The sequence below is a fragment of the Chlamydotis macqueenii genome, chromosome 15 (assembly GCF_036417535.1).
Source record: "Chlamydotis macqueenii isolate bChlMac1 chromosome 15, bChlMac1.mat, whole genome shotgun sequence".
NCBI lineage: Eukaryota > Metazoa > Chordata > Aves > Otidiformes > Otididae > Chlamydotis > Chlamydotis macqueenii.
The window spans coordinates 3,983,897-4,009,092 of NC_141570.1; the positions used below are offsets into that span (position 1 = coordinate 3,983,897).

General features: G+C 47.3%; 2 protein-coding genes across 9 annotated transcripts in view; both read left to right on the top strand.

Moving 5' to 3' along the window:
- Nucleotides 1-3,682, top strand: part of SMURF1 (SMAD specific E3 ubiquitin protein ligase 1) — a 46,528-nt gene extending 42,846 nt beyond the window's left edge. For 4 of the 6 annotated variants that reach the window (XM_086759629.1, XM_086759630.1, XM_086759632.1 and 1 more), the window contains exon 18: nucleotides 54-3,682. In XM_086759629.1, coding sequence (XP_086615755.1) covers nucleotides 54-153 — 100 coding nt within the window. In that variant the 3' untranslated portion in view covers nucleotides 154-3,682. The remainder of the gene's footprint in view (nucleotides 1-53) is intronic. The other 2 variants (XR_015260198.1, XR_015260199.1) reach the window with 2 other exon arrangements.
- A 3,324-nt stretch (nucleotides 3,683-7,006) lies between these two features.
- Nucleotides 7,007-25,196, top strand: part of RNF216 (ring finger protein 216) — a 79,836-nt gene continuing 61,646 nt past the window's right edge. The window contains exons 1-4 of one of the 3 annotated variants that reach the window (XM_086759721.1): nucleotides 7,007-7,077; nucleotides 21,917-22,045; nucleotides 23,213-23,343; nucleotides 24,220-25,071. In XM_086759721.1, coding sequence (XP_086615847.1) covers nucleotides 21,979-22,045; nucleotides 23,213-23,343; nucleotides 24,220-25,071 — 1,050 coding nt within the window. In that variant the 5' untranslated portion in view covers nucleotides 7,007-7,077; nucleotides 21,917-21,978. Of the gene's footprint in view, nucleotides 7,078-7,710; nucleotides 7,726-10,225; nucleotides 10,257-21,916; nucleotides 22,046-23,212; nucleotides 23,344-24,219; nucleotides 25,072-25,196 lie in introns of those variants that run through there. The other 2 variants (XM_086759723.1, XM_086759722.1) reach the window with 2 other exon arrangements.

A 25,196-nucleotide genomic window follows, 5' to 3' on the forward strand; every position in this document is an offset into this window, starting at 1 on the left:
TTTTTCCGATAAATATTTTAGATTCATATGCTGCAATGTTGTTTTACCTCTAGCTTTAACCGGATCGACATTCCGCCTTATGAGTCATACGAGAAGCTTTATGAGAAGCTGTTGACAGCTGTGGAAGAGACATGTGGGTTTGCTGTGGAGTGAAAAAGCAACCAAAGGAAACAGATGCTAGCTCATGGACCACCAAATCAAAAGCTAGAAGAAGCTTGCTGTGAACTTCCTGCTAAGCTGTCTGAAGCATCGGAACTCTGGACAACTTAGAGATGGGGCTGATTCCCTTACGCCGCTGGTGGATGAGGGTGGGGGTAGGGGCTTTTGTTGGTGGTTTCCAACTCTATTTTCTCCCCTTTGTTACAAAAACCCTTTCCCTCTTCTTCCATCCCCCGTAAAACGAAATGCAGCCAAGTTCAGCATTTGGCTTTGTGACACAGGATATTCTGCTAGATTTGTAACACATATTGTGATAGGGTCAGTGACCTGTGGGTTATTTTTAATAGGAGAATCAAAGTGTAATTAAGAATGAGCTTAATTTGTTGAGGACTTGCAACTGGTAGGTGTACCTGGTTAATTTGTCTTAAATCAAGCTTGAGCCCTTGTAGAGTCCGGCGGATGCGGAGTGTCTGACTGGCACTAGAATTTGCATTGCACATTTTAAACACCTGTTTAAAAAGTAAACTTCTAGCAGAAAATACCTCCATATGAACATTTAACTGAAAGGTAAAGAAATCCAAGCTCTGCCTTAGCAGGAAGCTCCCAGTGGAAGCTGTGGCTCACCTTGAGAAAAGTGAAGGAATCTGGGACAGCTTAAACGGTATTGTATGATTTATTTTTGGTTGTCCTGGCTGAAATCTAATTGTTTTGCACATGAAAACAATTATTTCCTCCTGCAGAATTACTTTCCATAGTTTGTTCAGATGTAAGTACCTTGCAGAGAAGCCTTGCAAGGAGGAGACAGAGGATAAAAATCTGTTCAATCCCAAAGCTGTGATTTCTGTGCCACTGTTTTACCCGAGGTGTGTTTGTGTGACTTTAAATTCTAAGACTCACATGGAAATCGCTGAAAGCTAAGTTAACAGAGCAGATTCTGTTCTGAAGTTTTTGGCCTTGGGAAAGGTTTACTTGGAGGTTGAGGTAAAAGGGTAACTATATAGTGAGTACCTTTTAAATGTTACGGAAAGCTATTGGAATAATTTATGACTTCAGTTCTGTAGGGATGAAGATTTCTCCAGAGAGCCATATAAGGCTATTTTTTCAAATACCTGAAACTAATATTAAAAGGTTTCTTCTCTAACACATTGCTAAAATGACTTCCCAGGGGAAACAAAAGCAAATCAAATACCTGAATCACTAACATTTTTTCCAGTTTGCACACCGAGATGAGACAGTATTTTAACAAATAACACGGCTTCAGAAAGTCCCAGTTATCTATCAAACGCGTCTAAACGTAAGTAAAGCAGACTTGCTTGTATAGGATTTTTTTCTTTGGCAAGCCTGATTTTTAGAGAGATTCATTACTGAAACATTTAACAGATGTTATGTTTATGGAGTAGTGCATTGAAATTCAGCTGTGGGTAAGAGATCGTTCGTAGATGATGTCTACTGGAATACTTCTATTTTGTCTTTTTTTAATTGAATTTGATAATAGCTTTAAACTGTGATAGGACAGAAAGTAGGCACTTGTCAAAACCCTGGCATCTTTCTCTGTTCTGTTTGTGATTTTTTTTTTTTTTTTTTTTTTTCTTCTTCTTCTTCTCCCTTCCATTGACCATAATTCTTGTGATTTGTTGTTGGGAGTAAGGATTGCGTGGAGGTGTGATATTGTACCATTTTGTGAGATTTGCACGGGGTGGCTAAAGATGCTCGTCCTGCAAGACTGTACAGGAGACGCATATTTAGACTCATGTTTTGTAGGAATCTTTTGGCACTTGGGGACCAGTTTCTGCAGTACTGGTTGTTGGGACATAAATGAAACTACGTGACTCTCTTGCAGAAAAGAGAGGAAGTGCAACTGTCGGCAGACAAGCATCTGTACGGTCTTGGGCTGAGCGGCAGAATCCCCACAGCCCTGACTTGTCAAACTGGCTGTGAAGTCGTACCTGTTCACAGAGTGTATTTAATCCTTTCAGTACGTTTGAATGTGCAATAAGCCAGTCAGATAGGAAAAATGCAAAATGGATTATTGCCCAAAAGCTTTGCATGCGGCCTCATGTGGATTTTTCACTAAAACAGTTTTAAAAAAAGCCGAGATACTGAAGCCCACCACTAATGAAAATCCAATCACGCAAGCTCTACCTGCAGCACAGCTGGCTCAGTAAAAACCAAGTGAGGTGAAGGTAAAGGCCCTTGATTTGGAGATCTACAGGTCAAGTAGCTTTATGTCAATGACACAGTTGACATGCGATAGTTCCTAATGTCTTTGGTAGGTCAGTGTTTTATTGAATGAACAAAGTAAGAACAGGCAAGGATTGTTTTTTTGAAAAGTCCGTCTGTTTTTTGCTGTATTTAAAAGCCCTTGTCAAGGTACCTCCTCCATGCTGACAGTAGTGAGAATAGGGCACTGTCTTTTTAATTATTTCAGTTCTCTTTTAAACAGCTTCACCGCCTCTCCCATCGTGTCGTCTTTGCAATTTTGTGCCACTTCAGTGACGATGAAGACATTTTTGGTATTGTCCTGTACATGCATTTGAGGCAGGCCTTAAAGCTGGTTGGATGGATGGAGGAAAACAAAGTGGTGAGGCAGAATGGGTTTTAAGCGATGGCTTGTTCTTCCTGTGGCTGGTGTGAAGGCCAGGGGCGGACGAAATGCAAACAAGAGTTTGCACGGCTTCAGCCATTGACTCCGAGGTCTCGGGAGCTGTTCGGAAAACCTCAGCTGCCTGAATTCGTGTGTTCATTCCCACTTGGTCTGCCAGCACTTGAACTGGTTGTTACTTCTCAAACTTGCCCAAAGAATAACATCTGAGTCTGGTGTTCATCTTGTCATTACACGTTCCACCTTCTACACGGATACTCTTGGATCTGACCTGTAGGAAGTACAAGGTACAGTGTGTCTTTTGTTCCTGTCCTAAAGGCAACCCTAAAAGCTGGTCCATTGGCACAGACCCTCAGTGCTTGCCCTGATACTGCTCATCAGCCTCTACTATATGCTCAGGGATGTAGGAAACCACCACTTCGCTCGTGTTTTCAATCGGGAAGAAACGAGACTGTTTTATGAACGTTAGCGTTAACTTGGGCATTATGTTAGACGAGACCCTGCTTCAAAAAGGCTGCTCGAAGCTCCAGATGGTGCAATCGGCGTTTGCTCAGCAGTATGTGCTTAGTTCAAGTCGAGGTGGTTATGAAATCCAACAGATCTTGTAAATTAGTGATCCAGCCACCGAGCCCTCTGGAGCCAGTGCCCAGGTTCAGGGCCGCGTGGCAGAGCAAGTTCCCAGAAACACAGTATGGATCTGTTTTTAATTTGTTAATTTTTTGTTCCTCAACCACTTTATAATGTATTTTTTTAATTTATTATTTTGTAATGTCATGTTTAAGTATTGCTGCTATCCTTGTTATTCTTCCCACTGTTTTTATTGCAGATTTATTTTGTGAAAGTTGTACACTAATGTTTCATTTTATGTCTAAATCAAAGTATTTAAAGAAATACTAGGTCTATTTAATGTGGTTATGGAACCAGCTGGAATAAACAGTGATTGTATAGTAGGCTGGACCCAGGAGGTCATGTTCATTTTTGTTACATATGCAATAAACTCACAACTTTAAAATCTTGGTATCCACCGTTTTGTTTGTTTAAAACATTTATGGAAGTCACAGGAAAATTGATACGTTCATAATTAAAGGGTGTGGCAGTGCTGTGCTTAGTGTAGCTGGAGATGGGGTGGAGGATAAAGGCAGAGCCTTAAAGGTGACAACAACAGAAAAATATTGCTGTCGTTAAGAATTCTGTAGCAATACTGAGTAAGATTTTTTTTAAAAATCAGGTGCAGAGTTCAGTGTGATGAAGCTGTCCTGGCGTTAGCAGTGACTGCGCTCATGAATATTGAGCATCGGTGTTTGCTCACAAAACGGGCTCACGCTGTTCTGAGTGCCAGCACCTCTGCGCTGGGATTGTGGTGGTAGCTGACTCAGCAGGCAAGGTATGGAAATGCAACTGATTTAACAGATTTCCATGGACTGCCCAGATAAAACTCCTTTCCAGGTGGAATACTTCCATTTGTTCTTTAGCTGATTAATTACCTGCCTTTATCTTTTTGTCTTCTTACCTTATTATTTGTCCTATTATTTTTCCAAAGCCTCAGTTTGCAGGAAAGAAATTTTTGGGAAGTATTCCCGATTTCTGGTATCCTTTTGGTATGTGGGCACAGCTGAGAGAGCTGAGTCCTGCAGCTGGCTCCAGTGGATGTGGTGCGCTGTAGAGCGGTTGCTGTAGGACATCTGTGCTATGTGAACTTTTTGAAGATGTGATTAAAAAAAATAATATTTCTCTGAAGAAATCTTACAGAGCTCAAGGAATTGACTGTCTCTTTTATGGAAGATTGGCAAGTCAATTAAATTCCTCAAGTTAAATTTTCCAGTCTCTGCCTTTTTCTGCAGGACATCCAAAGCCAGACTATGAGCAGGAGCCACTGGTCTTGTAGTGGTAATTTAATTTCTGATTTATGATGATGCTCCTGTGTCCTAGGCACTCTGCCTGCTTGGGGAAAGACAGCCCCTGCCCACTACGGTGTGCTTTAAAAAGGCACAGCAGAACAGGTTTTAATTCACAAGAAAGCCTCTTTATATTTTCTGTTGGTGCTTTACAGTTTGATGCCTCCCTCTCACTTCCCTTTTCAGCCTTTTTTCACATGTGGCTTAGAGTAAGAATTAAAATCCCCAAAGCTTTGCCAATAAATGTTCACAGATTAAATCCTTTCAGGTGTGGTGGGGCATGGAGGGCAGGAGGAGAAGATGCTGCCTTTCTTTCTGATCTTGCTAATCTGAAACAAGATCAAACAAGATCAGGAGGAGGTTATAAATTTATATAACCGCTTCGTGCACTCTCGCAACTATTTGCAGGATGGATGATGCAAAGAACCCCCACCTCTCCCACGGACCCTCTCCCAGCCTTGGCCACAGCGTTACTGCGTTGCTTGTATCCCTCCAGAGAACAGGAGCCCCTGACGTGGGACCAGGACGCTGCTGCATTGCACAGAGATGCAATAAAAGAAAATCTGCCTGGAGAGCTCGTGGCTGGACTTAAGACGACAGGAAGGAGGTTAGGCACCAGCAGGGTGAGGAGGACAGATGTTTTCTTGCACCTCGACCGGGCTTTTAGGGCCTGCAGAAGAGGGGTATTTCAAGGGCAGGTAAGCGTGGTGTTGCAGGTGGCTGCGGGAGAGTCGTACCAAGTTTGCTGATCTCCATCCCAGATCCTGAAGCAGCGGCTGGAAACCATACAGCTGAGCTGCAGCAGTTCCTGTGCAGGGAGAGGGGAGAGAAATGTTCCTGGAGGGCCGAGGAGACCCCAGCACCGGTAATGGAATTTGGCCAGGTTTTAGGTGAAGATCTGCGAAAGAAAGGTGGACACGGTGGTGGTAAGCAATGTGAGACTTGCTGGTCCAACCTGGTCTCTCCTACAGAGGTGATCCTGGTCAGAGAGCTACCATACATCACATCTTCCTGGGCTGGTGTAAAGCATTTGGTCTGGGAGATTTTGAAATTAAATTTTAATTGGATGCTGATTAAATGAGCCCAGCTGCCTCCCCCAGTTCCAATCTTGGACACAACCAGGCAGGACGTGCCACTGAAGTCTCACAGGGATCAGGTCTGGGAGCAAGTCCAGCCCCCACTGACCCCAAGGGGAAGGTGGCCAGCGATACCCAGCTTGGGCAGCTTTTCCTGAGCATGCTGAGGACACGCGAGACTGATGACTTGGTACGCATCTGGAAGGGGCGGTGATGTGTCTGCACGATGCAGATTGGCGTTGGATGCTTCACTGAGTAGGTTTACTTGGTCTGGCTCTGCCGGAGGGTACCAGGTGGATGTCCTTTATCCGAAGGGACCACTCCCTGCTGTCTGACCTGGGCTGTGTTTTCTGTCACCAGGTGCCTGTACTTGTCCATTGACTCAGCCGAGAGGGAAATAAAACCTCCTGGTCTTCAGATCAGGTTGTCAGAGCTCCTTGCAACCTGGCCTTGAATGTTTCCAGGGGTGGGGCATCCACCACTGGTCTGGGCAACCTGGGTCAGTGTGCCACCCCCCTGGCGTAAAAAAATTCTTCCTTATATCGAGTTTGAATCAGCCCTCCGTGAGTCTGAAACCGTTACCCCTCGTCCTGTTGCCACAGGCCTTGGTAAAAAGTTTGTCCCCATCTTTCTTCTAGGCCCCTTTTAAGGTTGCTGGATTTTAGAGGGTTTTTGGGCTGGGAACCAGCGCCCAACGATGTGGGGCTGGGAAGAAGGGGTCCCAAAGAGGTGAGGCCATGGCCCAACCTGGGTCCTTATCAGCACCACCTGGGAGATGGAAAGGTGCTAGGCTCACCTGCGCTTTTGGGCTCAATTAGGGACGCTGGTGAAGGGGGATGTAAACCTGCCCTGGCCTGCAGGCAGTGAGCACGCAGAGAGCCCCGGGGCTTGCTTCTCGAGGGGCTTTGCACCCCAAAACCCCACAGTTTCACACCTCCAAAAGGCAGCACGGCCCCTGCGGGGGGGGGGTCACCCGGGGGCCTGGCTCCCAGCGCACAGGGGCTGTTGGTCTGTGTGTAGGGGACATGAACCCACCCATAGCACGGCCCCCCAATTTGGGACGTGCCCCCCCCCCCACACCCCTAGGACACACGTGCAGCCCCTCGCCCCGCCCCCTCCAGACCCGGGACTGGCAGGCGGGGCCGCCTGGAGGACCGCCCCCCCCCCCGTCTCTATGGTAGGTGTGCCGAGACGGGACCGCGCGGGCCGCCCGTCTCTCCCTCGCCGCGCCTCTCTATGGTGCGGGGCGCTGCGGTCACGTGGGGCGGGCAGGCCGGAAGGAGCCGGGCAGCGGCGGCTTAAATGGAGCGGGGCCGGCGGGGCGGCGCGGGGGCGGCCGGGTGCGGTGAGTGGCGGCCGGGGGGGGGTCCCCGCCGCGGTTCTGCGTCCCGGGGGAGAGCGGTGGTAGCCAGGTACCGGAGGGGGCTCGCTCCGGAGGCCGGGGCTCCTGGGCCCCGCCTGCCCTCTCGGGCCCCGGCTGGAGTCCTGCCCCGCGGGGCCCCCTCAGGGCCGGGTCCCCCCCACCCCCCGCTTCCCCTCAGGGCCGGGTCCGTCCCGCCCTCAGGGCCTTGGTGTCTTGTTCCCCCACCCCGCTCCTTTCTCCCCAGGCCCGGCCCCGGTTCCTTCTCCCCTCGGGGTCGGTGGCTGGCCCCGGTGAGGCCCTCGCCTCCCTCCCGGCCCGGGGGTCCCGCTGAAGTCCCCTGTGTTCTGCCCCGAAGGGGGCAGGGGGCACCCAGGTGCAATTTCCTGGCGCTGCTCTCCGTGGGCTCTCTTCACCGGCTCGTTTCAGGTACCCTGGGCTGTGTGTTTATACTCGGGAGGAAAAACAGCGTTGGGAAAGGCTGATACAAGCTCGTTCTTCTCTTCTGAGCTCTGTCTTGTTGTGGAAACGCTCGGTGCCATTGGGACATCTCGACATTTCGGGCATCTGCTGTGGGAGCTGCTGCAGAAAAGAAACCCAAAACACAGCTGTCCTTAGAGTTGAGGGATCTGTGTAAGAGATACTCCTCCTCTTCCCTCCTCTCTCTATTGATTTGAGTGCTGGCTCAGCTGGTGGGAGAGAGCAAAGGCTGGAAGCGCTAACATACACAGCGTTTACGTAACGGAGGTGTCTGATGGGTGTTTCGGCCTCTAGAGCTGTACTCCCTCCCCAAACAGCTGGAGGAAGGTCGGGGTTTCACCAGAGTATTCTGAGGCTGAAGAGCTGTAGCAAATTCCAGCGTCTGTGTGAAGAGAGGAGTGAGAGCTCACCCAGGCAGCGCTTCCACGCGCCGGTTTGGGATGGGCGAGATGTGGGTCGGCCTAAAAAGCTGCTGTCGTCCTGTGAATCCACTGGCTTTGCGGCTGCGCTCGCTGGAACCCCTGCGCGGCCTTTGGGTGGATAACAGCCGCTTGCTGTGGATAAGTTTAGTTGCTGTTTCTATTCAGCTTCCTTACTGCTCATCAAGCAAGGTTCAGTTTCTTACCTGAAGTGTTGTGGTTTGGTCACTGTTCTGAGACCTCTGATGCTTTTTAAAAAAGAAAAGCTAATGTTATTGCTGTGCACTTCTGTTTCCATTGTTGCGGTGTAATACTGAGGAACTACAGCTCTGTTGTTTGTGCTTTTCGCTGTATCTCTTGTATTTCTTCTCCAGCTTACTGACCGCTGTGCAGAACAGCTGACTCTTGCTTTATTTTGTGCAGCAATCCTAGAAGTAATAGCTAATTGCCTTCGTGGCTGAAGGGCATGGGCAGCATTAGTGACCGACAAGCAGATCCCTATTTCTCTGTTCTGCTCTGTGGTGCTTGGCTCCTCTTTTATATAATTTCTGCTACCTCAATCGACGTACTTTGGGGCCGTGGCAGGTTTCCAGTGGTAGCGATGGAGGAGCAGGCAGGCGTCCCCAGTCAGATGAATAGACTGGACTTTGCATGCTCAGTTATAAAGTGGCCTCCTCCCGCTTCCAGAGAGGGTGGCGTAAGAGCTCTGTTCCTCCAGCGACCTGTTCGGAAGGTGCTGGGGGATGTTTGAGACCTATCGCTCTCCAGACCCAAGTCTTGAGCAGGTTCTGGTACGTTCCTCTACAGGTACTGGGCCGTAGGAGCGTGCGGCACAAACTGTACGGTGGGACCCATTTTCTCTAGCACTGGTAGAATTTCAGGGACAGTTGTTAACTGCACAGCTGTGGGATTTACAGCTTTAATCTGAGCTTTTCATTTCTAGGACAAATGCTGTGCAAAAATTCCACTGCCTTACATCAGGCCTTTCGATATTGTAAACATCTTAATAGATTTCATGTGCTGGGTGTCTGCATGGTGTGGCGGGATGTTAATAAACCATCATCTTGACAGGAGTTTGTGCCTGGAATACCAAGACTCGGGAAAGGACTCAGACCCACTTCCTGAAGATCTGTAGAGACATTCAGCCCACTGGGTAGTGCTACACTTTGGTAACGAGCCTTCTTTCATCTCTTTTTCTTTCCTTCCTAGGGGGTTTTCCTGTTGGCCTGGCTGCAGGCATCCCTCTTGGGCGGCTGCGTAAGTCAGGGCATGAATAACAGTTCCTGGAAGAGTGGTTGGGACAGGCTTTGCTGATTACAAGGTACATTCTGGTTTCCAGCAGGTCGCTGGCAGCCTGGTGCTGGGCTTCTGTTTCAGAAGCTGCCTCGGAAGTCCAAATTCCTGGGTAAAGCAATGCTCTGTCTGCCTGAGAATGCAGTGGGTGTTACTGCTGCCGGCGAGCTACGATCGCTGACAGTGTGGCTCGTGCTTTGAAATTGGACACAAATCGCTAAAAAGTCCTGTGGCAAAAATAGACGGAGCGAGCACGCAACTCCAGTGACTTGGGCAGAACTGGAGAGAGGCAGGAAGCGTATCCTGGGAGCCAGGAGCTGAGTAGCGATCCTGAGTCGCAACCTGAGCGCAAGAGATGCGGAGCCCTGTGGGGGTTTTTTTTCGCGCCTGCTGGATGAAGCTCCCGTTCGTTAATTTGGAATGGGTGTCTTATTTATTTCTTTATAAAGTCATTGTGAGTGGTTTACTGTGTCACAGCGCCGGCAGCTCGGTGCAGCAATGGGCGTTGGGACTTGCTGCCGGCTGCATTCTTTTCGGGACAGTCAGAACTGCGCCGCTAATTCCTCTTGTGAGAAGCCTGGGGTTTTTTTTTTTTGCACGTGGATTTGGTCTGGAGGTATTTTAAGTCTCCATTTGAATTATTGAATTCAGACATCTTCTTAACTACTTAAAGGAGAGACACTAATAGTCTCGGAAGTCTGTGCGCGCACTAAAATTGTAAATTTGTATTGCTGTTGGTAAATGCGTGGGCTTTTCAAGGTGCTCCGTGTAAGTTCAGATCCTGCTCTTGGGAGGATCTGTCCCCGGTGGGGTGGGTGTCTTTTTTTATTACAGTGAGCAGGAGAAGGTGGCAAACACCAGCTATCTCCCAGTAGCAGCCCGGGAGATAAGGTTATCTGTGTACTGACATGGTAGTTCCTGTGTTTGAAGTGGAGCTACATAACGGGCTGATCAGCACTGCTCTGGCGAGAGGTAGGGTTGTTTTGGTTTAAGCAGGTTGCTGGGATGGGGAAATTGGGGAGGGATAGGCAGGGAGAACAGGAAAAAGAAAAAGGCTGCTTGGCAGTGTCGTGGTGGCTTGAATAAGTTTTCCTTGCCAAAGCACTGAGTTGTTTTACTGAGCTGGGATAATCTCGCACTCAGCCGCCTTCATGTTGCTTTTATAGAATCTCAGGTTTATTTTGGAATATCTCAGGAGTGATGTTTTTCCTCTGGGTCAGTGCTTAAGAGCTTGCAGTGGTTTTAAATTTGTAACGATCCTTGAGAGAGCTTAATTCCTGAGGACTAGAAATCATATTCCTGCTAAATGATGCCTTTCTCCTGATTACCAGCGCTGCTGTGGCTCCTTCCCTGCATTTGTGAGGGGAACTGTCAGTGTCTGATTAGGTGGAAAAAGCATTGGGCTTTAGGGAAAGATTTCAACGGGGGCAGCTGCTGCCCTGAGTCACGATGCCATCTTGTAGTTTTTCTGACCCAGGCTGGGGGAAATTTAAATTTTAAAGTGTGGCTTCCCTGCTGGCTTTGGGCGAGCCAGACGACTTTGCTGATGTGGAGGGTGACTTCTGGAGGCTGTCATCATTCTTCGTAACGAGAAGCAAAGTTGATGAGCTGAAATAAATCTGGGAGCATATGTAGGTGTCAGGGTGACCTGAAATGGTTGCGGTTGGTTTCTGAGGACGAGTGCTGTATTGCTCATACTCGATCTGCTTATCTCTGTGAGGAGGCCACGCTGCTGTTTGCATTGTTTAGATAAACATTTGGACAAGATCTGTAGATGCATCATGTGACATTACTCTGTGGTAGAAGATGATCAAGATTTGTACTAGCTAGAATCTTTGTTTGGGGAATATAAGGGTGGAAAGTGGCCTCAAGTAATATATTTTGTCTAAAGCACCCCTCACACGAGGCTTCTGTACTGCTTTGTTAGTATTGTCAGTACTGATGTGCTCTTACCAAGCTGTGGGCGCTGTTACTGCTCTTTCTCGAATGGATAAAGGAAGATGTCGGTTGGCTTCTTGCAGCATTTGCAAAACCAGAGGTAGGAACAGATTTGCACTTCTACTTCCAAATACCATTCCAAAGACATGATGCATTTTTGTATTTGATGGAGTGGGGAAGGGAAACCTCCCTCTGATGCTTCTTGCAGATCATTTTTGCTTGAAGGTACCTGATGGCCGGTAGCGAACGGAGCGCTTGCCCACATACCCGTGGCAAGTACAAAATATTGTTGGCTAAACACGTGACAGCGGGATAGCGCGGTGAGACGGGCAGCGATGTTGACAGCTGCCCGCAGCAGAGCGGTGGTGCTGCCTGGAAGACGTTCCTCCTCTCTCTGCTCGTGCTGTAGTGCGCTGTAATGCAATTTGAGGAAGATGACAGCACAGCGTAATGGGGAGGCAGGAGAAGAGGCTTTTTCTCCCTTGCGGGAAATCAGCAACGTAGGGTGTTTCGTGCCTCCCCTGCTGCTAGGATTTGCAGCTATGGATGAACAAGACTGGCAAGACCCATTAGCAGTCACTTGGCTAGCATAAATAGTTCATGTCCTCTCCATATATTGTTAAACCGGAATCCTATTGTAGCGGAGCAGACTTCATTGTGTATAAACTGGGAGGTGCCCTTGGATCAGCCACGACCAGCGCAGACCAGCTTGCAACGGCTGGAACGCACCTCTAACGAACGCAGTGTCTGAAGAGTGCTCCTCAGCGCAATGCTGGTGTGTTTGTTTAGCAGTTTGTGACAGCTTTTAACCACTTGGGACAGAGGGTCAGTAAATAATCTGTTTGATGTTGTACTGTTGCAACACCCAGGAAAAGAATTTATATTCTGCTATGTGAAGGCTTCAGCAGTGTTGGACACTTGACTGCGGTGACTAAGGGGTAGGCACGCAAATTTGCAGCCTGAAAACAGTTGTGTCCTTAGCAAATGGTCTGTCGGTAGCCTGTGTAACCTCTCAGCTGTGGCCTGTAGTGTGCTTTGCAGTCTTGTATATGTTTGTCTTGGGGTGAAGTTGTTGGGTACCTTGCTGTCTCCTAAATCTGCATGGCTGTGGATTTGAAGAATGAATGTGCAGTGCTGCTTTCCTTGCGTTTCAGCTGACCAGCTGATAATTCACTCATTTGTGAGCTTTAGTGGTCTCGGAGAGCAATGCTGGATGTGGAGCATCTCTAAATCTGGCCGTGATCTCATTTCACTGTTTTCAGTTCTAATGTAGTGATATGTTTACCTCAAATACCACCTCTTTGTTTTTTTACTACTTTAACATATTCTGCCTGAATCCTGCAGTGGCCACTGCCACGTGACGTGGATGAAGTCAGACTGGACAACTGTCCTGAGCCTGGAAGGCTGTCCTCAGTTTTTGCTGCTGAGAGTTTGCTTGCTGGGCTGGAATCGGTTGGCCGCAAGGCTAAGACATGGCTACAAACAAAACTAAGCCTGGTTTTACAAAAACAGTGGCTGGCTGGCCTGAAAAATCTTGTGACAGCTGGTCATCTGCAGTGCTTGAGCAGTAAGGATATCGTTACCGTTCTTCAGGTGGGTTGGTGGCAATCCTTCTCATGCAGCAGTTGTTGGGTGCAGTAGGTGACTTGTTTCACTCTTTCCAGCAGGAACTGGTGCAGAGCGTGGACTCGCTGCTCAGGTATTCTGCACGCACCTTACTGAGAGCAAAATACCAATGGAAACCTTGCGCGTAAGGCAGTTTAAAACTCGTTTCGCTGTGGTGGACTTGGCCTGTTGGCTCAGCAGGGCTCTCAGCTGGCTCCTGAGTGTGTTTAAGCCCTTCAGTTGAACGTGTAAAAGCATCTTTCCAAGGCAGTGCCTGGTCTTGGACTAAGAGCACGCTAGTTAGGCATCGGCTGTGGTTGCATAGTGTCAACTGTTAGGCTGCAGTTTAAGATCTTCCCTTCTTGCAATTTATTTTAATATCTTAGTTCTGTTCTCCCACTTATGGCATGGTGGATGTGTAAGGAGAGAAGGAATCTAATCTGAATACTACAAAAAAGTTTTCCAGGGCATTTCTTTTCAAAGCTGTAACAAATGCTGGTGGAGCTCAGTGTGAGAGGAGGCGACAAGCTGGGAACGTGACCATCTTAAGCAGGTATTGCAGTGAAACCCTTCTTGACATGAAGCCACAGCTTCTCGCCAACACTGGCCACTGACCTTTGAAACGATGGCAAGTGCAGATGCTTAACATAGCTCAAAAAAAAGGGTACGGCCGTAATAACCAGAATATGTGAGCTGTGAAGTCATCTGTTTTCGAAGTCCCTAATTCTGGGATGCTTGACACCTAGAATGGTTGGTGGCAAGCTTTTAAGTCGATACTTCTAAAAGTACTGTGCAGATCGACACAGAAACCTTCCTTTTTGCTAAGGTGGGCTACTGCAGTACGTCAGGTTTTTTTCCCTTCTGTGCCACCTCAAGGTCAAGTCTTAGCTTTTATATTGTCAGCAGCTTTTGAAATGAGGTGAGGTGTGCTTTTCAGACCGCGGTCATCCTTGAAAGCGAAGTTTCTTGTGATAGGTTCGGGTCACATTTAAAATAAAACAAATAAAAATATCCCCTTCCTTTCCACATAGACTTTTTTTTTCTGGGACACAGCTTCCCAACTGCAGCTTAGATGGTTGTTTCCAGAGTTGGTCTGCTGGGCAGCAGCTTAATGTCTAGGATGCTGTTGCAACTTATCAATCCTTCGTGATTTTAAAGTCCTCTGGCTGTTACTGCAACTAAAACTGACTCTTCGTCAGTTGACTTTGGTCTGGTTAGTCCCTCGTTGCTGCTTCTAATAGCAGTTTGCTGGTTGTGTGCAGCCTGTCTCTGGTTCTTGCTCCCAGTGCCCTCACAAGCAGAGCCGTGAGCAGAGCGGGCTGCAGACCGCTCGTCTCTGTGAACGTCGGTGCCGTAGCGTGTTAGGGTTACTCTAATCAGCCACCTTGAACTCCTTTATTTCTCTCTTTGCTCTCCAGTGAAAAACGGTGCTAAGATAGTTCATCGGAAGGCTCCTGAAGATGTGCAGCTCCCACGTACATCCTGGGGCACAAGAACGTTTCTTGTTCTTTTCTGCATGACCACTGGGTTGATGGGGAAGCGAAGGCAGTTGCAGTTAATATTATGTAGAGCCCCGGCAGGTGTGTGCGGCACATGGCAGTCTGTGAAGTCTGGCTCTTTCAGACACCAGTGGGTTTAATAATGGTGCTGCTCGCAGAAAGGAGCCTCTGCCCACTTCTCTTGGCATACGCTGAGTTGGGGAAAGAAAACTGGAACTAAAACTTGCTCTGGAACCAGCAAAGCTGCAAATCACATGGTTTCCCGTGCTCTTTTGTTTGACCCCACCCTCATACCACAAAATTAGAACGAAACACTTCTTTAAAACGATGATTTGGGAGCCCAAGAGGTTGGTTTTGTGTGTGTGTGTGCTGCCCTAGGTGAGTGCAGAGATGCTAGTGTCTGAACTGTTGCTTGAACATGAAATGCTGAGCTGGCACTGATATTTGTGGTATGGGAGGGAGGTTTGGGTTTTTGGGGTTACAGCGTAGGACCTTGCACGTGCCAGAGGTCTGCGGCAGGCAGAGTAGTACCCTTTACAGGAGCTAACTGCAGAGACACCTCTTCCTCCCCAAAAGCTTTGACTTTTCACTTTGCTCTCAAAATGAGCTGCTCGAGGCATTAACTCTCCTTTCTAACCAGACTTTGTAAGTTTAATTTTTTTTTAGAACTCACTTTGATAGGGGGGCAAATGACTGATCTAAAGCTCTCCATCTCTTGTGCAGATTTTGCGTACATCAAAATTAGCACTCTCATGCTGGTCAGAGAGGTGACGATACGGAGCTCTGTTATTTAGCGGAAGGACTGATGGGGGGTTGTGGGAAGCCACTGAAATGTCCAGCAGTTGATCTTGATGCCAGTCATCAGGCACCAGAAACTTTCAGTTGAGTTGAATTAGTAGTTGCCTGTTTTTTGAAAAAGAATACATGTTTCACAATAGTCTTACATTTTAGAGAAGAGCTCACAGAGTAGAGATCGGTTTTGGTAGGAAACCTGGTGTCATTGTAGGTGGGCAGCTGCTAGGTGAGTAAGATAAAAGTGGACAACTTGCTTTCTTCTTCTACTTTGTGTTATAATAGATGCAATAAAAATGGAGATTGGATACTTGAAAAAATTATGATTAAGTGATGCTGTGACCTTAATGGAACGATGAACTGCGAGTGAGGTTGATTCAAAGTTTTGTGATGTACAGGCAGTCAGGGTGTTTCCTGTAAGTCCTAAGTTGACTTGCAAAAGTGAGGAAAGTATAGTTAAGTATTTGAACCCAAGTAGTCCCTAAAAATCTGCTCTCTTGTTCCTGACTAATCATTTTTCATTACACACACACAGATCTAGCTCATATCCTGTTAATCCATAGCCTTTCCTTTCAAAATATCTTCTGATGCGTTCTTGGTAACGCCATTGACTGAGAATTGACTGTAAAAATGCACAACAGAGCTCTGTATGAAGCTACACACATGTCCTTTTTCTCGCCACAAGCAGGGTTTTAGTACAGCTGGACAGCCCCACGTTGGTGAGCTTGTAGCTTGCGTTTTGTCCTTGTGATGATCACTCGGCGCTCATATCAATGGTAAGCCGTGATGGAAAGGGCATCGCTCACTTCGGCGCGTGTTTCACACTGCAGCTTTTCTTCTTGGGTAAGAGAGGGTGAGGAACGGGGAACCCTTGTGAGGTAACTAGAAGCTGTGGTTGCTGCCAGAGAGGCTGGAAGACTCCCCGTCCCTCTTGTCCATCTTAATGATGTTCTGGCCTGGAGCACTGCTGCCGAAGCCAGTTATGATGCTGGTGTGGCTGCAGAAGTAGTGGCCGCTCTTCGGAGATATTTTCTGAACAAGGTTTGTGTTGGCTGTCTTGTGTGTGGGGGGAGGTAAACATTCACTTTTTATTTACTTGCGATAAAGTGCCTCTGGTGTTATATTGTCTTACATTTTGGTGTGACAAAATCCATTCTCTGGCTTTCTGCGGTAGAATTGTGTTAGCTGGCTCTCATTGGAGACAAAACTGTTCACTTCAGTTTCTGTTCCTTGATGTTTCTCAGATCTCAGGAATCCTGTGCTCTTCCTAGAGGGCATACATGTCTGAAATCATTTGGTGGATCAAGCCAGCTGCTAATGTCTTGTGAAACACTTAGGCAGTCTTTTAAAGCTTATAAGCCAATTCTGTTATTAAATGATCTTCTGCTATGTTGTTCCTCTGCAGCAGCACGCAATACGGGTCCAGGAGTTGGTGGCAGAGCTACATGGATGCGGTTGTTATAAGTCTATCCTTGTCCGGGCTCCTAAGAGGAGCTTTTGTGTGCTATCTGTAGCTGGTTGTGCTGTTTTCTTAGCAGTAGACCGAGCTGCTGCTGGAAATCAGGTGGTCTTGCCTGCGAGCTGCTGCCTACGCACTCCTATCTTCAGAAGGCCAGGGGTAAGGCTTTTGGGCTGGGGCCAGTGCTTTCGTTTTGGCCTGGTTTCCCGCTTTTGCCTGAGCTGTGAGCAGGTCTCCGTGCAAACCTGCTCAGCAGAAGCACGGCTGCAGGTCCATGTTTTAACCTCTGGCGCGATGCGATGCCTTGTGCATAGCAAATAGGACTTGTTTGTGTGCAGTGGTTCTTGTCAGGCTTGTGATCAGGGGATTTCTAATTTTCGGTTGGGATGATGCGGCTTAACATGATCAATCGCTGTTAAACTCTCCCAGCTTTCACTAAGTGACTGTTACAAGGAGCAGCCCCCAGCAAATCGTGAACCCTTTGAAATGTTTCAATGAAATGCTTGACAGTAAATCGGGCTGGTTTATTTCCCTTCCGCTGTGCATGCTTTTTTTTTTTTTTTTAAGGGTTGAATTTTTAGCTTTTCATTTTGCTGGTTGTCACAAGCCATGCATTATTTAAGTAGCTTCTCTTTGTTTCAGCAGCTTGAAACGAGCCAGGAATTCACCTTGCTCGCAGGCTACCAGCAGACACGTTTGCTGCCCGCAGGCGGGAAGTAGGAGTTGATGCTCTTCTGTCAACGTAGGTGAGCAGCAGAGGTGTTGCTGTATGGGGGAGAGGCTAAAACACACAATGATTTGATGTTGCTGACATCTCTTTCAAGTTGCTCTTTTTTTTTTTTTTTTTTCTTTCTTCCCCTTTACCTCTTGTTTGGATGGGATTTCAGTTCCTACCTCCCCTGCAGTTCTTTCTGTCTGCTCCTGTTGCCTGGAGCCAGAGCCAGAAAAGAGCACTTTGAGTCTAGTCCCATCTTGGGTATGTGGGAGTTCAAGATTTCAAATGTTAGTGGGGGGGAAAAATGCATTACGCTGTGTCTAGGAGGGAGGTCTCCCCTCAACTGTTGCTTTAAATTCCGGCACCGCCTGAAGATGCTCAGTGCAGCACAAATACGAGGTGGAGGGAGTGGATATGAGTTCTGCTCCAATTACTGAGTCCAGAAACGCCTGCGTATACCAGGAGTTTAAAAATATGCACAGTGCCAATGCTATTTTTAGGTTAGGCTAAAAATATGTAGTGTGGTGTTTGCAGGGATTTTGAAGAGGTGTTGGAAATCCTTGTGTAAGCATTCTGTGCGCACCTGAGACCTGCTTCACCTCGGAGCAGCTGATCCGTCAGCTCCCAGTAATGGCTGGGACCACTGGTTTTGTAGATCGTATTTTTGCGTGTGTGAGAAGCTTGTTCGGGAAGTACGTGTGACTTCAGCTGTCAGAGATCTGTTCAGTTCAGAGAACAGTTTTACGTTAGTCCCTGACGCTCTCCGATTTTTCCCGTAGCTGTTCTGTTAATGGGTTCTTCTCTCCGTTGCTGTAGGAAAACCTTAACAGGGAGGATTTTATTGCCTGAAACACTACAGTACAGGGATTCAAGTCCCAAATCCAGTTGGGTGTGTTGTAGTGCAGGTGGGGGTTTTTAAGGAAGAGGAGGTGGGGGGGTTTGTAAGCTTGTGAAGTGTGTACCTGCCTGCTGCCAGGTCTTCTTTTAAAACTGTTCTGGTATCCTCTCCTTGTCTGTGTCGCAAAAAAAAAAAAAATGGTGGTTGTATTAGGGCTTGGTTATAGGTAGCCTTATTCTTTACCTATAAATCGGCACAGAAATCACTGAGGTAGTGGGGGATAGCTTCTTTCCACCTGTCTTGCTTTTATTATGTTGTTTATGTAGGGCAAGACCCTAGGGTGGCTTTGATCTCGTTACTTCACATTCTTGGCGGCCAAGTGCTGTAAACAAGAATTTAAACTTCTTATTCATGCCACTAGATGGAACTGGCCCATGCTTATAGATATTTGTTTAAACTTGAGCTCTGTATTGAGTATTGACAAAATGAATTGCTAGCTTTTGGTGGAAGCTTGGCTTTTACACTCAAATCAGCGCTTTGTTAAGCTGCTTGGGTTTTTATGCAGTCTGTTTTGAAATAGAAAAGTGGTACATTGCCAGTTCTTTCCAGGCTTGCTTTTTTTGTTGTTGTTGTTGCCTTGACTGTGTGTTACACTAATGCTATTTGTTCTATTCCTGCTTTTAAACCACCCTAAGTCTTTTGGTGATGTGTGCGCATCTTTCTCTTGTATGGGGCAGGGGCGGGAGGTAGACAGTCTGTTATCCTAAATTTCATTTCAGATTATTTCCTGTACCACCTCCTTGATGCTCAAGGTTGAAGCGTGCAAGTTCCTCTCTAGAGGAACCAGAGTTGCCTGCAGAGAAAATGGTCTTAATGTCAGTCTTGTGGCTTGTCCCTTGTTCTTGGATGTGAACAGCTGTGGCTTAGTTAGTGTTGGACAAAGCACCATTTGAGCTGTTTGAGAGAAGATTTTTGGTGACTGTGCTGAGCATTTGCGGTGCTGACCCGCGTACGCGCATACCCAGCTCCTCTAATGCATTTCATGCCCCTGAAGGGGAGAAATATCCAGGCTGCTTAGCTTTGCTCAGAGCAGATCTGAGCAGACACCTGTCTAGCTCAGTGGTCCGCACCACTTCATGCTGTGAGGGCTGATTTGTGGCTTTCACAAACATTCTTGTTCCTCCCCAGCCAGTCTTGGAGTGATCCTTTACTGTTTTTTGCCTGACAAGAGGTTCCTTTGAGCGTGAACCTGCATGATGGCAGCCGAGATGGAGGTGGGCGCTACCTATGCAGGGGCTGTTGGTTGTTGCAAGGAGTGCTTTGTAGGACCAACCTGCTGCGAAGCAGAGGTGATTGGCGTGAGTATGTGAGTTGGAGGCCTGGGTGCTGCTCCTGGCTTTGCTGCTAGCCTGCCTGGTGACTTTGGCCACACTGGTCCTTTCAATGCTTCCATTTCGCCATCTTTTAAATGACAAGAAGTGTATCGGTCTTGTTTTCTAAAGTGCTGAGAGGGCTAAGGATGGAAAAATGCTTTGCAGGACTCGGTGGTGGCTATTTACGAGTGCCAGGGAAAACAGAACTGTAGTAATGTGGATGTGACCTTTTAAAAAGGACAGAGTTTTCACCAGGTGTGCTTACAGTGACCCAGCTGCTGCTCCAGCACCTGTCTGCAATGACGAGAGCAGCGCTTTCATGTCATTCCAACAAATAAAGTAAGATTTATTTCTGATTGCTTTTGAAGCAGAAGCTGAAGAACCTAGTGGAAACACTCCCAAAATCTGGGTTTTGAAGCATTTTCAAAGCATCAGTATGCCCATGATATTCTTGGAACTGCTTACTGGAAATAGGGCGTGCTACTGAGGCTTCGGGGCTCAAATATAGGGGTAGTTGCATATTTGTAGTAATGCTGGTTAGAAGAGGCCTGTGCAGTTCCCTAGCCCAATATCTCACTTGAATCTAGACCATCAGCAGTGCTGGGACCAGGTGAGCGTGTCTGTAGCCAAGCTTTTAGGGTGCAGGCTCTGTCTGCAGAAGGCTGCTTCAGACGCTGAGCCGTGCTGCTGGCAGCTTTTGTCTGTGTGAAGCAGGTGTCCTGCTCTGCAAATGGGAAGGTGCTGCTGCCTTGCTCACTTACCCTGCTGCCTGCGGTGCGAGGCTTCGGACCGTGTCCCTGCAGGTTCTTCTGCAGGGGAGTGCCCTCCCCCCCAACGCCAGCCGACTCTCGGCACCGCTGTGCAGCGTGTGCTTTGTGAAGTGTGGCTTGGGCTTTGGCTTTTTGAAGTGCTAATTCATACTTCTTCATTTTTACTATTTTATCCTGTATTAAAATATTTTGACAATGGTGATGACTAGGTCCTGCGGAGGGCATAGATATAAGTACATAGTATGCATCTGAACTGATTTCTTCGTCTTGCTGTCCCAGCTGCAAATCCTGTTTCCTGCAGAGGAGACTACATAGAATTGTTGAGGAGGAATTTATGCTGCTTTTGTGTGCTAGCAAACAGGATTTCATAGCAGACCTTCCATTTTCTTCCAACTTATGCATCAGTAAATGTTTAATAGTACAGATTCCTCTGTGCTCTATTAGCGAGATGAATACTTCTCAATAAAAAGACCTTCTTTCTCGTTCCAGCGATCAATTTGTATTTGGAGTTCATGTACATATTCAGCCGCTCTGCGATAGTGGGAATTGAGAGCTATTAGCTGACAGAGCATAAAATGGAAACCTACTGGTCAGGTTGCAGTGATTCCTCTGATCTCCTAATCCTGTTTGGGAGCCTCCAGCCAGCTCATTGTGCCCCTCTGAGAGCAGGTGGGGGTAGCAAATTTCAGTCCCAAAAGCTCAGTTTTGTGAAGGAGCCTGATCCCTGTCATGCTCTCTTTTCGGTTTGAGAGCAGGTGGTGTATCCTGGAATTTGTACCAAACCCTCATTGAGAAGGGGATGTGTCATAAATCGGGGAAGTCTCTTCTTTAAAATAGCAGATGATGGCAAGAAGGTGCGTTCTGTAAACTCACAGTTCACAGCGCAGGACACACACTTATATGCTGCTCTGCGAGGGGTGCACCTTCCTTCTGACATGCCAGCAACATGAACATTGTGGAAATGAGCTCAGAGCATCTCTGATCCCTCTGAAGTTGTGCCTCAACTTGGCAGCACACGGGGAAATTCAGGATTTGACGCTGGCGTCTCTGTTTCAGCAGTGTGGCTCACTTCGATTCAGCTCCTCAACAGCCAGACTGTCAGATCTGACCCCTCACACTGGCTGGCCTCCTCGATGCGCGCGGTATGACTTCATGGCATTAAGTGTGATACGGGATGGCTGTAGCTGGTCCGTTTGAGGTGCAGGCATACACAATGTTGTCCTGTGGCAGCTCAGGCAAGTGGCTTTTGCTCCTCTCACCAGTAGATGGTGGCAGAAACACCACTATGTGAGTTGATGCATCAGGTTTTTGACTTCTTGGAAACAGGATAAGATCCGGAACCAGGAGAAGATCCACATATGGAGAGAGTTTGAGTTCTGGCTGGACAGAATTGCTTCTCCCTCAGCTTTTCTGTGATTGCATAGTTATAAGGATCTTTGTTTCTTCTCCAGAGACACTTCTCAGGCCTCTTCAGTTGGCTGTCTTAACTGTTGGAACAGAAGATAACAGAAACGTGTTGCTTTTAGGCACTGAGAAGGTGGTACAGAAGAATGTCCTCATAGAGAGACTGTGCTGGGAGAGAACTCCCAAAATGATGAGGCTGAGTTTGCCTTACTGTCTCCCATTTTCATTTTGTCTTCTAGTTCCTCGTGTGAGCCTGACTGCCATGCCCGGGCATTGACACTTTCAGATACAGCTGTTTAAAATGGCAGAGAGAGGTGGAAATGAAGAAGTAATTAACTTGAACAGCTTCCGGAGTCACAGAGGGAAAGGTGAGTAGCGGTTTGTGCGTATTTCTGAAACACTCTTTGTAAAACTCTGCTTACAAGCAGCAGGATTCATAAATACTAAACTTTGCAAGAGTGCTGTTAACAGGAACCCAATAGTGGCCTGTTTTGCTGTGTCGTACGCTGCTCTGTTACACTTACTTCACCGCCACCTACAGAAAATTCTTTCATTTTATGCTGACATGCAAAATACTTGGCTGTTGTATTTCTCACGTTGCTCTGCCTTAAGGCAGATTGCTAACTTCTTGGGAACACCGTGTGGAGGTATTTCAGCACATCTGAGGGGCTCACAGTGTTCCACCCTTCTGAGAACCTCATAGGAGAGAGGCTGGCTTTGCACTTGTGTCCTCCTAGGGCTCTGTGCAGTGACACCCGTTCCTCAAAGAGTGGAATTCAAAATTTTACTTTCTGTATATCTCTGAAAGGTGATAGACGAATGCTCGTTAATACTTCTGCCAAAGCACAAGTCCAATTGTAGAGAAAGCATGGCTGTTTGGTGTCTCTGCAGTGCAGAAACCCTCTGTTTCTGGAGTGTCTCCTGAGTTCCAGCAGCTGTGATCAGTAGCATCTATATTCCACTCTTGACAAGCCTTGAGGGCCAAGAGTGTTGTCTAATAGCGGGCTGTCTTCTGCAGCCAGTCAGGGACCCTATCTCAGTCTTGCATAAGGTACTCCTGCAAAGTTAGTGCTTTTGGAAGAGACGCAGTTGGACAGGGAGCCCTCTCCTCTAGAATGTACCGCACATTAATAAATGAAAATATATCATCCCTGAGATACTGGAAGTTCAGGACTTCTCTGCAAAAATCAGGAAGTACTATGTACGTGGCTTGTTCAGAATAATTTTTGTAGCAGCTTAACTCATGCTGAAGTTTGGGTTAGAAAAATCTCTGCGTAAGTGTCAATGAGTGTTCCATGGGTGTGCCGTTGTGGTCCCTTGAGCTGTAGTTCGTGCGGGTGTTTGCTCAGAGGGCCAGGGGAGTTAGGAGTGGCTGCAACAGTAACTTGCAGAGGAACTGGTGACCTTTGAGCAATTCTTCCCTGTTGCTGCAATACAAATGTGAAGGTTGCTTTTTCAGATGTTTTGGTGTTTGTGCCCTGTAATTTCAGTTATTTACCTTTAGCAAATAGCTAACTTTACTTACTTTACTACAGACCGGATAAACCGCAGGGACGAAGGTCTTATCACAATATCAGATTCCTCGGATGAAGAATTACCTTTGTTGGAAACGCCAGCAGAGCAGCAGCGTGAGGAAGATGACGATGATGTAGTAATCTTGGCAGAGGTAAGTTCTCATTCCTGTACTTGCCCTGCTTTATTCATGGCCTTTATATCCAACTCTTGTGCAAATATCTGGTGCGTTTCTTCAAGAGTTCTGTCCAGTTACAGTAATTTACTTAGGATGTCTGAAATAAATATTGAAATGATGGCATTTTGCTGGCTTTAAGTGTTAAATCATATTGTGGGCACAGCAGGGGAGAACAACTGTTCTTTTACAAAGCCAGCCCACCTGACAAATCTCTTTCCACTGGCCTGGGCAGTCACACAAGAGGATGGCCAAGGGTTTTAGCTTACCCTGGTTATTTTAAGTGTCTAATTTCATAGCTAAGCTATATTAAGAATATATTCCTCTTTCCTGTTAAAGTAACCAGAGGCATTGAGAAAATGGGTCGTGAAGCTGACCTTTCTGTTTCTTAGTTCAAAACAGTAGCAGAGAATATTCAGACTCTGTTGGCATACATGTCTTAGTCTGCCAGAGGCAAGAACAAGGCCAGAGATTAACATTTTGAGCTTTGGTTTCTGCTGCCTGTTTAAATGAATTGATGAGAATTCAAATATGCCGTTAGTTCCTTCTTCCCAGACCATTCTACTGAGAGGGAAGTGGGAACTGGGTGAGCTCAGGAAATTATTCCAGTCTGAAAGTCCTGTGTATCCCCAGTTCTGCCAACTGCTCTCTTAGCACCTGGGGACAGACTGAGGATGGAGTTCTGTGAAACAAAGATATGTGGGTTGCAGTTTTATTCCTTATTAAGCATCTTGCTAAACAGACTTTTCATCTGTTTCCTGTCAGAAGTTTGATTAGATGCAAAAGATCATCTGGAGCAAGGATTCTGACATGCAGTCAAGAACTCCTCCTTACTCTTGTCTGTCTTCTTTTTAGACCCCAAAGCATCAGCAGCTTCTGCGTCCCAATGTCATCAGACCTGCTGCTCAGTGGCAGGGTGCAAAGGGAGAAGGAGGATGTAAAAGTGCTGTCGGGCCCTTGAGGAGTGTATATCTGCAAGATGAGAAGTCAGCTCTCCTGTGCCACGGAGACAGGTATAACCACATGATGGAGAGCAGTACTGGACCAAGCAGGGATGAGAATATGAACTTTGCCTTGCAGCAGCCTGGACCATCTGAGCTTAATGGCCCCAGGCTTGAACTTACAAGTAACCAGGAGCCTGGCCCAAGTTTACTTCCAGCAATAAAGACTACTCCACCGCCTGTTGTTAACAAAGAAATCATTACTCTGGAGAGTGCAGACCTTCCACCACAACAGGAAGAAAAGTTGGAAGTCCAGGGATGGCAAGGAGAGGACTCGGAGCCAGAGCGAAACCTCGGAGGAACAGCTGCTGCAACTACCACAGACCAGGAGATCCGGGAGAAGAGCCAGCTGGATCACCCGTACTTCCAGCCGTTGGAAGGTGAGCCACATGCTGTAGTAAATGGGTGTGCTCCTCAGCAAGGGCAGCCTGAAGCAGACCCAGGATCTTTGAGGGCATATGGAGAGGAGACTCCTGGGCCAGCTTTCCCTCGGCCTGAACCACAGCAGGATGGGATTCCAGGTCCTGCTTCGCCCCAGACAGCACATCCACCAGAAGAAACGAGTCAGCAAGTGGTGATAGACAATGAACAGCCAGGTCCAGCCTTCCCTGTACAGGACTCTCATGAACTTGGCTCTAGTAACGTGCCGGAACAAGGAGCTGCTGGGCAGGAGCAAGACCTCACTGCGCTGCTCATCAGGGAGACAGTAAGTATTCCCAGGGCCTGTTTGCCTTCGGTGTGCATGTTATTTTCAGACAGGTTTTTTAAGGTATGTGGTGTTTCACATGCTCAAAGCACAGCCCTGTTGACTTCAGCTGCAAATCTTCTTTC